The sequence below is a fragment of the Ictalurus furcatus genome, chromosome 17 (assembly GCF_023375685.1).
Source record: "Ictalurus furcatus strain D&B chromosome 17, Billie_1.0, whole genome shotgun sequence".
NCBI lineage: Eukaryota > Metazoa > Chordata > Actinopteri > Siluriformes > Ictaluridae > Ictalurus > Ictalurus furcatus.
Genome location: NC_071271.1, coordinates 21286980 through 21302366, shown reverse-complemented (window position 1 = coordinate 21302366; position 15387 = coordinate 21286980). Strand labels below are relative to the sequence as shown.

Below are 15387 nucleotides of genomic sequence, written 5' to 3'. Positions count from 1 at the left end.
ATTGCAGTGTTAGGATACAGTATGGATGCAGTATTTGTTTATTTTTTTTATAGCGTATATTTTATTAATATTATTAATGATATACATTTTTATTACACATATAAACTTATTGTGCCATATAAAACTCAGGGTTAATCTGAGCAACTACAGCAAAATGCTGTTTTTATTGCTAAAATATTGTCTGTAAACAAATAGAAATTAAATTAAATTTTTATCATTCACATCATATTTTACTCCAGATCTTCTTATCAAAGACAACTCTATTTTGAAAATAATCAAGAGATTTTTTGTTTAAAAAAAGAAATAAAAAGAATAATTAAAATGCAGTAGCACTGCTTAGGTTACACATGTAAAACCAGATGTACTATGATACAGCTTATTATTGCTATCAAGTACAGCAAATAGAATTTGAAATCTCAGTTTTTAATTTTATCTCATTTTTCTTTTATTATAATTTTAAAATTAAAAAACAATATTTTTATTTTGCTTTTTTATTTTGCAAAACAGAAAAATAATAAAAGCTCAATACCTTTTTGACTGTATTAGTTACACAAGTAAATCAAATGCAATATGATAGTCTATTATTACTACCAACTACATCAATTAGATTTCTAAAAACTGTTTAATTTTTTATTAATTTATTTAAAAAAATACAAATAATAAAAATCCAATAACTTTTTGACTGTATGAGCTACACATGTAAAACCAAATGCAATATGATAGTCTATTATTGCCACCAACTACAACAAATAGATTTTTAAAACTCAGTTTTTATTTTTTTATTTTAATGTATTTTTTGTTTTTTAATTTAGCTAAAAAAAATTTAAAAAGAGAGAAATAATAAAATTTCTAATTTTTTTAATTTGTAGGACTTACACATGTAAATCCAAATGCACTATGTTGTGGTGAACTGGGATGTTTAGATCCCCCCCCCCCCCCCCCCTTAATGCGTTCACCTAGTTCTGTTGATGGAGTGGCTGGCTGCCTTATGTCCCAGGGAGCACTCATGTGCGTGTTACCTTCTGGCTCTCCCTTTTAGTTATGTGGTCATAGCTAGTCTTGCCGGAGTCCCTGATTGCACTCACACACAAAGTACGTTTTCCTTAACCATTACGGGGCAATAAGCATACCCAATAATCTCTCCCCCTCTTTCCCTCTCTCTCTCTCTGTCGAGCTACACATGTTACTCCTGAGATACCTGCGATCCTGACCCCTTCTGCTCTCCAGACCTGCCCGATCTGTCCTGATGCCCTACTTATGGTTGGAGTTCTCATCAATTTGGAAGTCACATGCTGCTGCTGAGGATGAAAGATCACTGAGATTACTGAGGATGGTACCTAACATCACCTTTCCTCCACCATGCTTGACAAATGGCATCAAGCACTCTTCTGGTATATTTAAATTTTTCTCACAAATGTCCTTCTTTGTGTTCCAAACACCTCAAACTTAGATTCATCTATCCATAACACTGTTTTCCAGTCATTCTCTGTCCAATGTCTGTGTTCTTTGATCTTAATCTCTTCCTTTTATTGGCCAGTGTCAGATATGGCATTTTCTTTGCAACTCTGCCTAGAAGGTCAGCATCCTGGAGTCACCTCTTGACTAGTGTTTTGCAGGTACCATTCAATGAAGCTGCCAGTTGAGGACCTGTGAGACATCTGTTTCTCTAAAACTTATCTTTCTATCCTAACGTAATTGCAAAGGGGTTTTCTAATGATTAATTAGCCTTTTAACATGATAAACCTGGATTAGATATCACAATGTGCTACTGGAACACAGGAGTGATGGTTGATTGGTCATTTACAACATTAACAATGTCTAGACTGTATTTCTGATCAATTTTATGTTATTTTAATTGAAAAAGGGTGCTTTTCTTTCAAAACCAAGGGTATTTCTGAGTGACCCCAATCTTTTGACTGGCAGTGTATGTGTTTGGCTCATTTTTTAACTACAAATTAAAACGAACAAAAAATGACTTCGTATTTATATTTTATAAGCTAACTTTGGGTCCTGGGGAAAATAAATATACAAATGATGAAATATGAATTGAAGCCAGTTGCTACACACACACACTGTAATAATTATAACCCCTCTTCATTTTTTTTTTCTTTTGCTAAACTAAAATCTTTTGACAGCCTGTAAAAAAAGAGAGAGAGAGAGCGGTAAGCATACAAGTTTACATCAAAATTAAAATGTGTTGAGTGTTTTCATATTTTTTTTTACGTGTTTAACTAACTGTATGGATTGCACTTTATTGTCGGTACTAATAATGACCACTAGGGGGCAGCTTGATAAAATAAATGCACTTGTTTTTAATATTCTAGTGGCACATTGATGAATAAATAAATAAACATTGATAATTTAACAGAAGAGATCATGTTATTCCTTCATTTATCTCCAGAAAACAATGTATCCTGGTCAGGGTCATGCTGCTTCTCGAGCCTATCCCAGGAATTCTGGGTGTCGGTTGAGTACAGGTGTAACGTTTAACAGTTTATTCAGATGAAAGAAGCCCTAAACATCATGATTTTGGCTAAAATTGCTTTCTTTTAGTTCATATCAGCTTACAGTAATTAATCTTATCTCTCACCAATTGTTTACAATCCTAACTACATAAAACCCCCGTATGTATATATGCTATCATGCTGAGGCTCGCATACAGACTCCATACATCCTCACTAATCTACTGAACACACTTTAGGATGATCTCACTGTGACCTGGGCTCTCGTTAATCCGTGTATACACATTGCACCGACACCTTAACTGTCTCATTAGAGAAATCTGTCACCAAATACGTACTCAATTATCCCCAAAATCTTTATCTGCTTTAACTTTATGATAAGGATGTTCTTCCTTGCACATGGATAAACTTAGTGTACTTAAATTAAACCTCCGACATTGTTGTTTGGGAAAGTAATCTGAAAATCTTTGAGAATATTTTGTTGTATTCCCAGTGTCTAAATGTATTTCCAATGCTCTGTTTTATGTCCTACGTAAGTCTTTAGTAGGTTCTCCATTCTAAAGAAGAAAAAAAAACACTACAAAAATCAATTGTATCTTTTGAAGCATAATAACAGTATAGTAACATAGTAACAGTATAGTTACATAGTAACAGTATAATAACATAGTAAAAGTATAGCAACATAGTAACGGTATAGTCACATAGTAACAGTATAATTACATAGTGACAGTATAGTCGCTTAGTAACAGTATATTTACAGAGTAACAGTATAGTCACATAGTGACAGTATAGTCGCATAGTAACAGTATAGTCGCTTAGTAACAGTATATTTACAGAGTAACAGTATAGTCACATAGTAACAGTATAGTCACATAGTGACAGTATAGTCACATAGTAACAGTATAGTCACATAGTGACAGTATAGTTGCTTAGTAACAGTATAGTCGCATAGTAACAGTATAGTCACATAGTAACAGTATAGTCACGTAGTAACAGCATAGTAACAGTATAGTTGTGTAGTCACATAGTAATAGTATAGTTACTATGAATAGTTACTAGTTTTTTCTTTTACTGGGGATTTTTACGTAGAAAGCAGATCTCAGGTCTTGTTTTTATTTGAAATATTACAAATCTTAAGGGGGGGACCGAGAAAAATATTTTTGAAGAAAAATATTGAAATTTTGTGTAAGCGTTTAAGCGTGTAAGCGTTTCTGACATAGAAAATAAACCATGCTGACTTTGGGGGACCAAACTGGTGTGTGAGAAAAAATATATAGTGTTTTCACGTCGGTGCATTTGCACTGATGTAGCCAACAACTGGCAAAATCCTTCATGAGTCCTTAATAAGACGTTATTTAAGGAATCTTTAATCTTTATTTAATCCTCATCTTTTTTTAATTAGCATTTAACAAGACGGTGCATAATGGTACATTCCATGAAAAGTAATGGTACATTACATTCCATGAAAAGTAATGGTCAACAGCGGACTGTCTCAATTTAAACCTGCCCACAAATAATTACAGAACCAATTACCCACACCCGATCTTCAAGATAGGGAAAGGAGAAGAAAGAGAAAAAACAACAACAGGAACACAGAGTCATTCCTCTCTCCAAAAGGAATCTTTCCATTAGGTATCATTAGAAGGCAATTATAGTGCATCACCACTAGTATCAGGAGAGCAGGGCAAACCTTTGATGAAGTCTAAAGCTTGCAGGTCTAGTGAAAAGATTTAAGGGATCCTGAAAGCGAGCATCGTAACTTCTTCATTTCCTGGATCCACCTATCGTGTGATGGGGGAGAACTGTTTCCATTTAAGAAGAATGGCTCACCGAGCTAGAACTGAGGCAGTCAAGTCAGGTCTCAAGGAGATGCCAAAGAGGTCCACAAAGGGGTCGGGGTTCAGGTCTATGTTAAGTTATGTTATGTTTCTAAGTGTTGGTATGATGGTGGTTGATATTTATTTTCTTAAACAACACGTCCTGAGGTGTTTTAATCCCCTTATACCACACAAATTAGCCAACGATTACAATTTGCCTTATTAAAGAACAGCACGTTTATCTGTTTATTGTTACATTTAATGTTTTTGGAGCACCTGTGAAACAAGATAGTTCCTGTTCCAATCTCTTATTTTACAGCAGCTACAAACAGGTGCTTTATATATATCAGGGATGTCCAGTTTTATCCGCAAAAGGCCCGTTGTGGTTGCAGGTTTTTATTCCTATCAAGCAGGAGGCACACCTGATTCCACCTGTTTAATCAGTTGATCTCAGCTTTCAGTAGCCTCAGGTGTGGCTTCTGCTTGGTTAGAATGAAAACCTGCACCCACACCGTCCCTTTCTGGAAAAGATTGGACACCCCTGATATAAAGAAAGATTATTACACAACAGCGCTGCTGAATTTCTGCGTTGTGATTGGTCATTAGGTGTTGATTAATTTTCTATAACATCAGCTCTGACAGGTATATATTAATGCGTTTGTTCGAATACGTTATCGTTTCTGTAGTAACAGCCCATTCACAGGGACGTGCACTGATACTAAACAGATTAAAAACTGTATAATCATTGCTATGGTGAAGTTTCTTCTGAGGAGACGTTTTTGCGAGATTTGTGGAAGGAGTCTCCATTGTAAGCGCTTTGTAACAGTCAGAGATAAAGCTGTAACGTTAAGTTTCCAGACATCTTATTCTTATTATTGTTATGATTATTATTATTATTTTGTAAATGTTGGTGAATTTTTTTTTAATGGGGATAAAGGGAATTAAATCTGGCAACCCTCTTGGGAACACAAGATCCAATCTGGCAACCCTGTCTTTTCACATGTACGGGATAACAGCTTCTCCTCAGCGGTTTGTGTGCGGGTTCTACACGTTCCTCTCCAGGAGAACCCTCTTTCTGGAGGACTTTCACGCTTACGCAATGGGACACTGTTTATATCCGGGACTCGGCGTGGTTTTGTTAGAGAATATAGGCTAATGGAGGTGGTTTAAGAGTGAAAACAGGGTGTTGGTGTTGGTGTGAGTCGTCGTGGTGGTGGTGTTTTTTTTTGCCCCTCTCACGTCCTCTCCCCTCACCGCACAGTTTTGGAGTTGGAGTTGGAGGGCCAAGATGGCCGCTGATCCCATGCAGGTACGAAAAGTTTCGCATTTTGTTTACAAACAGTTTGTTGCTCTTGTGGTGTTGTTTGGAAACTTGTAGGGAAAGTGTACACTCCTAATTCCTCTTTAGTGTGTGTGTGTGTGTGTGTGTGTGTGTGTGTGTGTGAGAGAGAGAGAGAGAGAGAGAGAGAGAGAGTGTTCCAGTGATTATTCTCTCCGTTACGCGCTAAAAGTGACACAACACCGCGATCCCAGTGTTACAGATGTTGCAGTTTTATAAATATAATTTTTAAAATAAGTTTCTTGCTCTAAAGTGTTACAATGTTCCGCTTCAGAACCGTTATTTTTTTACTTTGAACTTTGCGAAAGTTCTGGTTCTGTTCAGACTTCAGTAAACATGGAGCTGATTCAAAGTGACTCACAACCTCTTGTGTTGCTTTTGTGTTGTTGTTGTTGTTGTTGTTGTTGTTGTTTCCTCTTTTCAGTAGACATTACACTGTATTTTTTTATTTTATTTTGATTGTTCCTGTTAATGCTTCTGTTTCTGTTCCTGTAACTGTTACAGCTGTAGTAGTGTGATACTGAATATCATTAAGTACTGGTGTAGACACTGGTTTGAAATGCTGTACTGGTCCCAGATCAGATTTAGCACATTTTCTTTAGCTTTTTTATTTATTTATTTATTTATTTTTAAAGCTTTAAAGCTGCATCAGTAGGTTATGGAGATCCAATTGTGTACCATCAATTATTTTATTTACAGGTACACTATATTCATATTTCTAAGTAAATACTTTTTATGAACCTCTCTTTTCTCTCTCCAAGTTAATAAGACCAAAAATAAATAAATAAATGCAGTTTGTCACCTTACCAAGAACTCCTCTGACCTGGAGATGTTGGGGAACTTACAAAAAAGCTACAGCTTCACCTCTGACTGTTACAAAGCACTGACACTGGAGACTCCTTATATAAGCCTTAGATAAACGCCTCCTTACAGATTGAGGATTATACACTGTTTTTTTTTTTTTTTTAATGTATTTTAATATACGTTTGTGTGGTGTGTCCGGTGAATGAGCCGTTACTATAGAAACGATAACATATTAGAGCGAGCACGTTAATATAAACCTGTGCTGCTGTCGGAGCTGCTGTTATGGAGAATTAATCAACACCTTCACATTTCAATGTTAGTGTTGCAGTTTTATGTTTTTATAACGTTTTAACTCTGAACTGTTACAGTGTTCTTAGTGTATGTACGTTGTGTTTACTTCAGTAAACATGGAGCTGATTCAGACTCACAGCCGTATGTGTTGTTTTTCTTTTCACTGGACGTTATGCTGTATTTATGTTGTTAATGTTTCTGTTCCCATTCCTGTTAGTGATCTAGCAGTAGGATACGGATTTGGAGATTTTTCGATTATTATCCGCTGACATTTTTATACCGTGAATATGTATGAGGTGGAATTTAGCAATTAAGATTTTGCACACTTTCTGAATTAAACGTACCAAACTGTATTTGTACTTGTCGCTGCAGTGGTGCCATCAACAGCAGCTATGTTTCCATCCAAGTTATGAGGAAAAATTGGAATACCGCATAAAACGTTTGCGAATAAAGCACCGTTTCTAACCCGGCTGTTCAAGAGAACGAAATCGTCACTTCTAGGGAAACCGGCGCATCTCGTTCTCTGCCACTTTACTAACTGTTCTGAGCCAATTATCCAGTCACATGGTTTGTTGAGGCAAAGTCACATTACCTTTTTTTTTTTTTTTTTTTTTTACGTGTATGGAAGAATCTATTCCGTACATGTGTTTCCATCGTAGTTTATGCGTATATGTCTTCTTACCGAATAAAAAAAATAACCGCCTCAATTGAGTGCATAAGTTGTTGTTTTTTTTTTTTATGTGCATTTTGGAGATTTGGAGATCTGAGGGCGCACGGTGGCTTAATGGTTAGCAGGTTCGCCTCACACCTCCAGGGTCGGGGGTTCATGCGGAGTTTGCATGTTCTCCCCGTGTTGCGGGGGTTTCCTCCAGGTGCTCCGGTTTCCTCTCCCAGTCCAAAGACGTGCATGGTAGGCTGATTGGCGTGTCTAAAGTGTCCGTAGTGTATGAATGGGTGTGTGATTGTGTATGTGATTGTGCCCTGCGATGGATTGGCACCCTGTCCAGGGTGTACCCCGCCTTGTGCCCGATGCTCCCTGGGATAGGCTCGAGGTTTCCCCGTGACCCTGAAAAGGATTAAGCGGTATAGAAGATGGATGGATTCACATCTGGTGTTTCCATCCAGTGTTTTTTACGCAATGTTCCAAAATTTGTATCAATGTGTGTGTGTTGTACGTTTGTCTCGGCAGGTGCATGTGGTGTAGCTTGAACTAGCTTTTAGTCCTTAACTCTTAAATAAATGCTGTAATATAAATCACATTTCCAGGTAAAGTGTCTTTAAGCACACTGACATCACTGCAAAAAAAAAAAAGACAGCAGGTGAAAATATCTTGCGTATAGTAATACATTTAGTATTTCCTTTTATAAGACAGCAATAAACCAAACACAAGAATATTAAACCATTTTTCAAACTTGTTCTATTGGCAGATCATTTGTCATTTTAAGCCTTTCTTTATACACGGAATCAAAATAATCTACCAAACGAATAATAAAATTTCAAGCTTAAATATGTGTAAAAGCATCTAAAACAGGCTGAATAATCTTAGATTTATAATAAACTCATAATAAGACATCTTGGATGATATATTTGTCAATATTCAAAATATTTTCACACAAGAATTTTTTTTTGCAACTCTGAGATCTGTGACTGAGCACTGAATCAGCATCACTGGCTGTTTCCCCACTTTTGTCTCCTCCTTTCTCCCGTTTTCTCAGTTTTTCACTCTCCCTCTCCCCTTTGCCACCTGTGTTTCTGTTTGCAACGCTAGAGCTCTTTACTTCCTTTAGGATTTCTTAATCGTGTTTGTGTGTGAAGATGTTTGCTGGATGAAGATTACACGTCAGATCCGTGCACGATCTGTCAGAGCTTTATAATCTCAATGAACACCTTGGGCACGTGCTACCAGGAAAGGTTTATATCCTTCTATCAGGGTTTATGACCTTACTGCAGTGTAATATTAAAGATAAGGCATTACTTCAGTAATTATTGCATTGTCTTATTTACGCTGGTCCATAATCAGGTGCATTAGAAGATGCAGTCCTTTGGTGACTAGCACAGGTTTTATCTGCCTGAGAGACACTATGTGTCCGTTATTACACTGCTGTGCATTTATTAACTTAATATATTGTATAACAGATAATATAACATTAGAGTTCATTTCCTTTGATCCTGGTTTGCTCTCCTGTACAGACGAACTGTTCTGATTGGGTAAGGTTAGAGTGAGGGGCGGGGTTAGCGCTTGTAGTGTCATTCATATTAATAAATTTATTCTTGCCGTTTTATTTTAAAAAAAAAGTGTCTTTGATGTTTCTTTGATGTCTTCTGGTTATTGTGACAGTAGAAAGATTTATTAGGTTTCCAGACATCATCATTTCTCTTCAGTAAACGTGTTGTCCTAGTCATGATGGATCGTGAGTCTACCATGGGAACACACGGTGCAAGGCAGGAATACGCTCCAAAAAAAATTACATTACAGAGAGAAGCTGTCTTTAAAGGAAAGAAAGATATTCCGTAATCGGGTGTTTTTCAGATAAAACCATAATGCAGGCTGTTCTGGTTTTAGTGCAGAAACTGCAGAAGTGAGAACCAGCATGTAAAGAAGAGCTGCGTCAGGTTCTCCAAGATCCACCAGCTGATTCCCTTTAACCAGTAAACCTGTGACCACGTCAGCAAAGGGTTTACTGATCTTTATAGTCCGATTCTTGCGTAGAAATGTTTCCGTGTATTATAAGTTACATAATATCTTTACGCCAATACTTTTGCACACTATTTTACATTCATATACATTTTGGACTGTTAAGCCAGGAGTGTTGCGGATTCACAGTATTAATTGTGTATTACAAACACACAAGCTGGTGGTGCAGATTGAAAGAAAAGTTGACGACAAAATCGTTGTGCAAAAGTGTTTTCAGAAAAACCTAAAAAGATCAAATGATTGTTTTTTAGTAAGATATTTTCGAGAACGGCTTTTCCATAAAATGTGGTGCACAGTCGGTAATGATCAGGTTGTCGTTATAAAGTGAAAGAGAGACTGGCTTTGAGCGTGTGTAGCGCTTAGCCGAAACTAGAAGGTTGATGAGTGTGTGTGTGTGTGTGTGTGTGTGTGTATGTGGTAGGGCTGCACAATGACTCGAATATTGATCTGGATTAGGATTTTGACTCTGCGCATGATTACGTGAACATGATCGACTGCGATATTGACGTTTAAAGTTCGTCCTCCGCTCGTAGAAACTCCGCTGCAGTTCAAATCAAGCGCTTCCTAAACTTACAGCCAGTCACTATAGAGCGGCGCAGGGATGATGTCATTGTGTACACCAACACCCAGAAACAAGTTATCATTTTAACTAGAACTGCAACAACTAATCGATATAATCGATTATGAAAATCCTTGTCAACGAATTTCATTATGGATTAGTTGGTCTATGTGTGGCACGGGGGAGGTTTACTCATTACGTAACTTCCGTTCAGAAAACACGCCTCGGAGAGTAAATACTAAAGTTGTGTCCCAAATGAAGTACTATACACTTACACTATGCACTGCGTACTCTACCGTCTAGTGTGTGGATTTTAGAAAGGTAATATCCTCTCAAATATAACACTAGTGGTTTTTTTACTAACCAGAAGTATAAGCCGCTTCCTAGTCGACCGCGCATGACGTCATACGCACGCTAGCATTAGCAGACATCCAGATTCACGGACACTGACTTTCATCAGTTTACTGTTTCTGTCAGTGTTACCTTTTATTCCCAACACGACCTCAGTCGCTAACAGACGGAGGAGAAATCGTCACGTGACTGAGGAAGAAAGTCCTCTAAGGCAGGGAGCATTTTATATTAAACACCGCGGATTTACATTAAACAGTGCTGCACGAGCACAAACATGTTTATATCCAAGATGCTCCACTGTGTGTAAGGGGCAGGGGAAACTGGTGCAAGCTGCTTAAAAGGTTTAGTTTAATTTAAGTTTATTGTCATTATATGCTGTATTTGCGTACTTGCAGTGTAAATTCTGTCGTTTATTATAACGGAAGTGATGTGTTAGTTAGCGTTAGCGTTGCTGATCACACACGGTGTAGACGCGCTGATACAGAGTGTAGATCAGTACAGAGTAAGATCTGTAATGTCTAATTAAAACATTATGATCAAAAGTAAGACAATATGTCTGAAGACAGCGAGTAACAGAAACCATAAGGGGCAGTGAAAGGGAGTTTTTATTATTCATTTAGGACTGTTTGAACAATTATATAAAAGACGCAACATAATATATATTATTCATTTAGGACTGTAGTTTAATTCCGTGCTTTTTGTGCATCCTACATATAAGTATTTATGCATTATTTTTATGGATGCACAAAAAGCACGGAATTAAACTACAGTCCTAAATGAATAATATATATTATGTTGTGTCTTTTATATAATTGGACAAACAGTTGTGGAAAGTTTTAGTCTGAAGTTTATATTTGTAACACTCAGTTTGTGGATTTTATTTTAAATATACGGGGGGGGGGGGGGGTACTGAAAGCCTGCCCCCCCCGTCTGAATAATCGATTAATCGAAAAATAATCGGCCGACTAATCGATTATGAAAATAATCATTAGTTGCAGCCCTAATTTTAGCACTTCTGTTCCATTGTCCCAAGTCAGTGGGTTTAATTGAATGGGATTTTGGTTAAAAGACTGAAATTAGGTCTATGGTGAACACAAGCTCAGAATATTTTCACGTTTTATTCTGCTACACAAAATACGCCAGTAAAACCCCACTAATTTTTTTTTTTGTAATTAACACTTTTATTGATTCACAAGTTAACACAAATAGACAAACAACATATATAATGAATCAAACTAATTTAACATAAATCCTCACTATAACCCCTCCCCCTACCAACCTCCCACCCCACCCTGGTCCCCTCATGAACACCCCTGTGGTCAACAGAATATAAACTCACATATCCAAAAAAATAAATAAAAAATCAATAAAAATACACACAATTAATTAATTAAATAAATAAATAAATACAATAATCAAGTATAATCATAGACTAAACCCTAAATTATACTCTCCACTGCCCCTCCTCGAGAGTCCCCCAAAAACGCCAAATAACTGCTCCATTTCTTCCTGAAGGAATTCCCAACTCCAATCCTTCTGCTCGACCCCTCCTCAAAGGCAGCCACCCTCCCCATCTCCATACACCACTCTGGAAACGAGGGCGCTCCATCTGATTTCCATCCCCTTAAAATAACCTGTCTACCAATCATCACACTGGTCAAAACCCAATCTTTTTTGTACCCATCCTCCAATTTTGTGACCTCCCCATCTCCCAAAATACAGAGTCTAGGGCAGAACGAGATCTGAGTGTTCAACACCTCACATACAAAGCTCTGCACCTTCCACCAAAATTCTTGGATCTTACGACACCCCCAAAAAACATGGGTGGTGTCTCCATCTTCTGAATGGCATCGCCAGCAGGTGGGTGTGTCTTTAAGACCGAGCCTATACAATTTAGAGGGGGTCCAATAGAACCGATGTAAAATCTTAAATTGTATAAGGCGCACCCTTGCGTCTCTAGATGCAGTTTTTATATTTTTTAAAATCCTAGCCCACTCTCCCTCCCCCAATTCCAAATTTAAATCTTTCTCCCATAATCTCTTGAGAGTGGTCGAAACTCCGTCCCCTAGCCTCTGAATCAGTAAGGAGTAATACACTCATGCTTCATGTCCTCTTCCAAAAGCAGAAATCACCTCTCCCAGAGTATCTGCTGCTTTAGGGGGGTGCATGCTACTCCCAAAAATAGTACAGAGCAAGTGGGGGATCTGGGGATCCCAAAATGTTGAACCAATTTTTCAAAAGATATCATCACACCACTCTCATAAAGATCACCAAGTGTATTAACCCCCCTCGTGATCCACTCTGACCAACAAAAAGGAGACTTATTAATACGTAGTTTGGGGTTTAGCCATAGGCTCGAGGCAACATTGAGATAAATATCAGAATCAAACACTCTGGAAACTCTTGTCCACACTGAGTGCAGATGTGAAATAACGGGGTGTAATTTAACTTCTCCGGTTAGATTAATGGAAAGGCTTTGCAGTGGCAAAATAGGGGCAAGAACTTCTTGTTCAATGCAGAACCAGGGAGGGGCTCTCTCAGGTGGAAGTGACCAATGAGCCTAATGTCTGAGACCAAACGCATAATAATAAAACAGAATCTTGGGTAGGCCTAGCCCACCCTTGTCAACCGGCCTATGTAACTTATTGAAATTTAACCTGGGACGCTTACCATTCCAAATAAAAGACTTTGCTATAGTAAAACCCCACTCATGATTTTTTTAAAAGCTTTTACATGTATTGAAAAAGGCGGTTGCTAAATGTCACGTGATGAGGGTTTAGGACGGATGCAAGTGCAGATAGGTTTATTGAAGAGAGGCAGACAAATCCAAAATGTGAGACAATAGCGTGGTCGAAAACAAGCAAAAGGTCAGGTGATCGGGAAACGGGCGTAAACAAGGCTAAACAATAATCAAACAACGAGGTCGAGAATAAGATCAAATCTATGAACAACTGCTTGGTACACGGAAAACTCGCGCAATACTTTGCGTCGAACAAAGAGACACGAGGGATTTAAAAGGCGAACGTAATTAAGGGTGAAAACAAAACAGCTGAGACTAATGATGACCCATACGGTAACAACCAATGACTGTACAGGGGTGGAGACAGGTCAGAAATCACAACAAATGCTCATGTAGAAAGTCAACAAAGTCACTGTCACTAAAAGAGCGTGCTGCGAGCTCCAGTGCTTGCGTGAGGGGAAATCATGACACTAACATATTGCTAAACAGGACTACAGATGTTGTCGGGGACATTAAACGTCATCACGCCGAACAGGAAAAAAACATTGCAGATAAACTAGTTCAGGTTTTCTGTGCACAATTCCAAAAAAAAACAAAAAACGGTGAAGATTCCTCCACAGAGTAAATCCATATTATGGAAAATGTTTTAAATAAAGTTTGGGAAAGTCGTCGGAAGCTTGGTGATGGTGACGTTGAAGTCGAGCGACCGTGGTGTAGTTCGTTTATAGCGTACGGTTAGCTTTTTATTTCTGCAGATTGTATTTAGGCTTTAAACTTTATTAAAAGTTGTGCTCATTTGTGAAAATGATCTTGATGGACAAAACGTGTCCGTATTGTAAACTTTTGTTGATCACAGAGCGTATTTTTTGCAATAATCCAAAAGCCTATGGGAAAATCCTATTGGGTTTTTGTCGAGGGAACCTGATGTGATGATAACTTCCGGGTTTCGGTACCAAATGACGTCGTCCCTGCACCGCTCTATTGGGTGATTTGTCTGCGTCTCTTCTCCTGTAAACACTGTTATTGCCTTTTCTGCATTCGCCTGAATTGTTTTGATTTGGTTGCCTGTTATATTTTATTGCATATTTTCATTTGGTTGATGGTGCAATAAAAATATGTTGTCCCTAAAATCAGTGAATAATCAGGATAAATAATCGTGATTATCAATTTGGCCATAATTGTGCAGCCCTAGTGTGTGTGTGTGTGTGTGTGGTGAGTGTGTGTTTAGGAAGTGACTCTAAGCCTATAAGCCTGTGACTCATGCTGCTGGAGGTGGTAATAGATGATGGGGATTTTCTCGGTGTGTTAAAGGAGCCAGTCTGAGGTTTTTCAGGAGGACAGAAGAGCTGGAATTTTCCTACAGCACTGTGGATAAAGAGCAGCTCTGACAGTAGTGCAGCTGCTAATCTCAGGTTTATATTAACGTGCTCGCTCTGATACGTTATCGTTTCTATAGTAACCGCTCATTCAGAGGGACTCGTACAGCCTACGCTTCACGTAAACGGGTTAAATAACGTGTGTAATCATTGATCTGGTGAAGCTTTCATAAAAGTAAGGTGACGTTTATATAGCATTTATGGAAGGAGTCTCCAGTGTCAGCACTTTGCTCTGCCATCACATGTTACTTTCCTCGTCTCCAGGGTCACATGGTGTCAGATCGGCTGGGCCTGGGTTATCACCTGGACCTCTCAGACACCATGGTGCAGCAGAAGCTGGACGAGATCCGCGAGCAGATCAAGCGCGAGATCCGAAAAGAGCTGAAGATCAAGGAGGGAGCGGAGAACCTGCGGCGCGTCACCACGGACAAGAAGAGACTGGCCTATGTGGACACCATGCTGAAGAAGAGCAACAAGAAGGTGGAGGAGCTGCACCAGGAGCTGCAGGAGCTCAATGCTCACATCGTGGTCAAGGATCCAGAAGAGCTCCTGTTAGGTAACGTCTGAGTGCGCTGGGTTTTCTGCTCTCACTCACCACACTGATAATGAAACATATAATGAAGCTTTTCATCGAGGCCAAGGACGTTCAGTAGCTTTTTAATCTGAGACACAGAAGCATGGAGGAGGTTTCACAAGAGTAAAGCTGAAAGGAGTTCAGAAAGTAACTAGTCTGGATTCTTCTACGTTCTTCTTCCTTAAGCAGTCTAACAGCTCACGTTCTGCTTATAATTGCCAAACATAAGTGTACTGAAATACACGTTTCCTAAACCTTTTAACCTAATGACCCCCGAGGCGTGCTGTAGGAAAACGGATGTGTCATTATGGTCTGTCACTAGGCAACCACCTGAAATCTTATCGCCTTTTTTCAGCATGTCAGCATGCCGTGGATGTTG

At 38.4% G+C, this 15387-nt stretch overlaps 1 protein-coding gene across 1 annotated transcript in view; it reads left to right on the top strand.

Moving 5' to 3' along the window:
- The first annotated feature begins 5213 nt into the window (after positions 1–5213).
- The window catches only part of pkn2a (protein kinase N2a), a 35824-nt gene continuing 25650 nt past the window's right edge, over positions 5214–15387 (top strand). The window contains exons 1-2 of the mRNA XM_053646762.1: positions 5214–5588; positions 14699–14990. Coding sequence (XP_053502737.1) covers positions 5568–5588; positions 14699–14990 — 313 coding nt within the window. The 5' untranslated portion in view covers positions 5214–5567. The remainder of the gene's footprint in view (positions 5589–14698; positions 14991–15387) is intronic.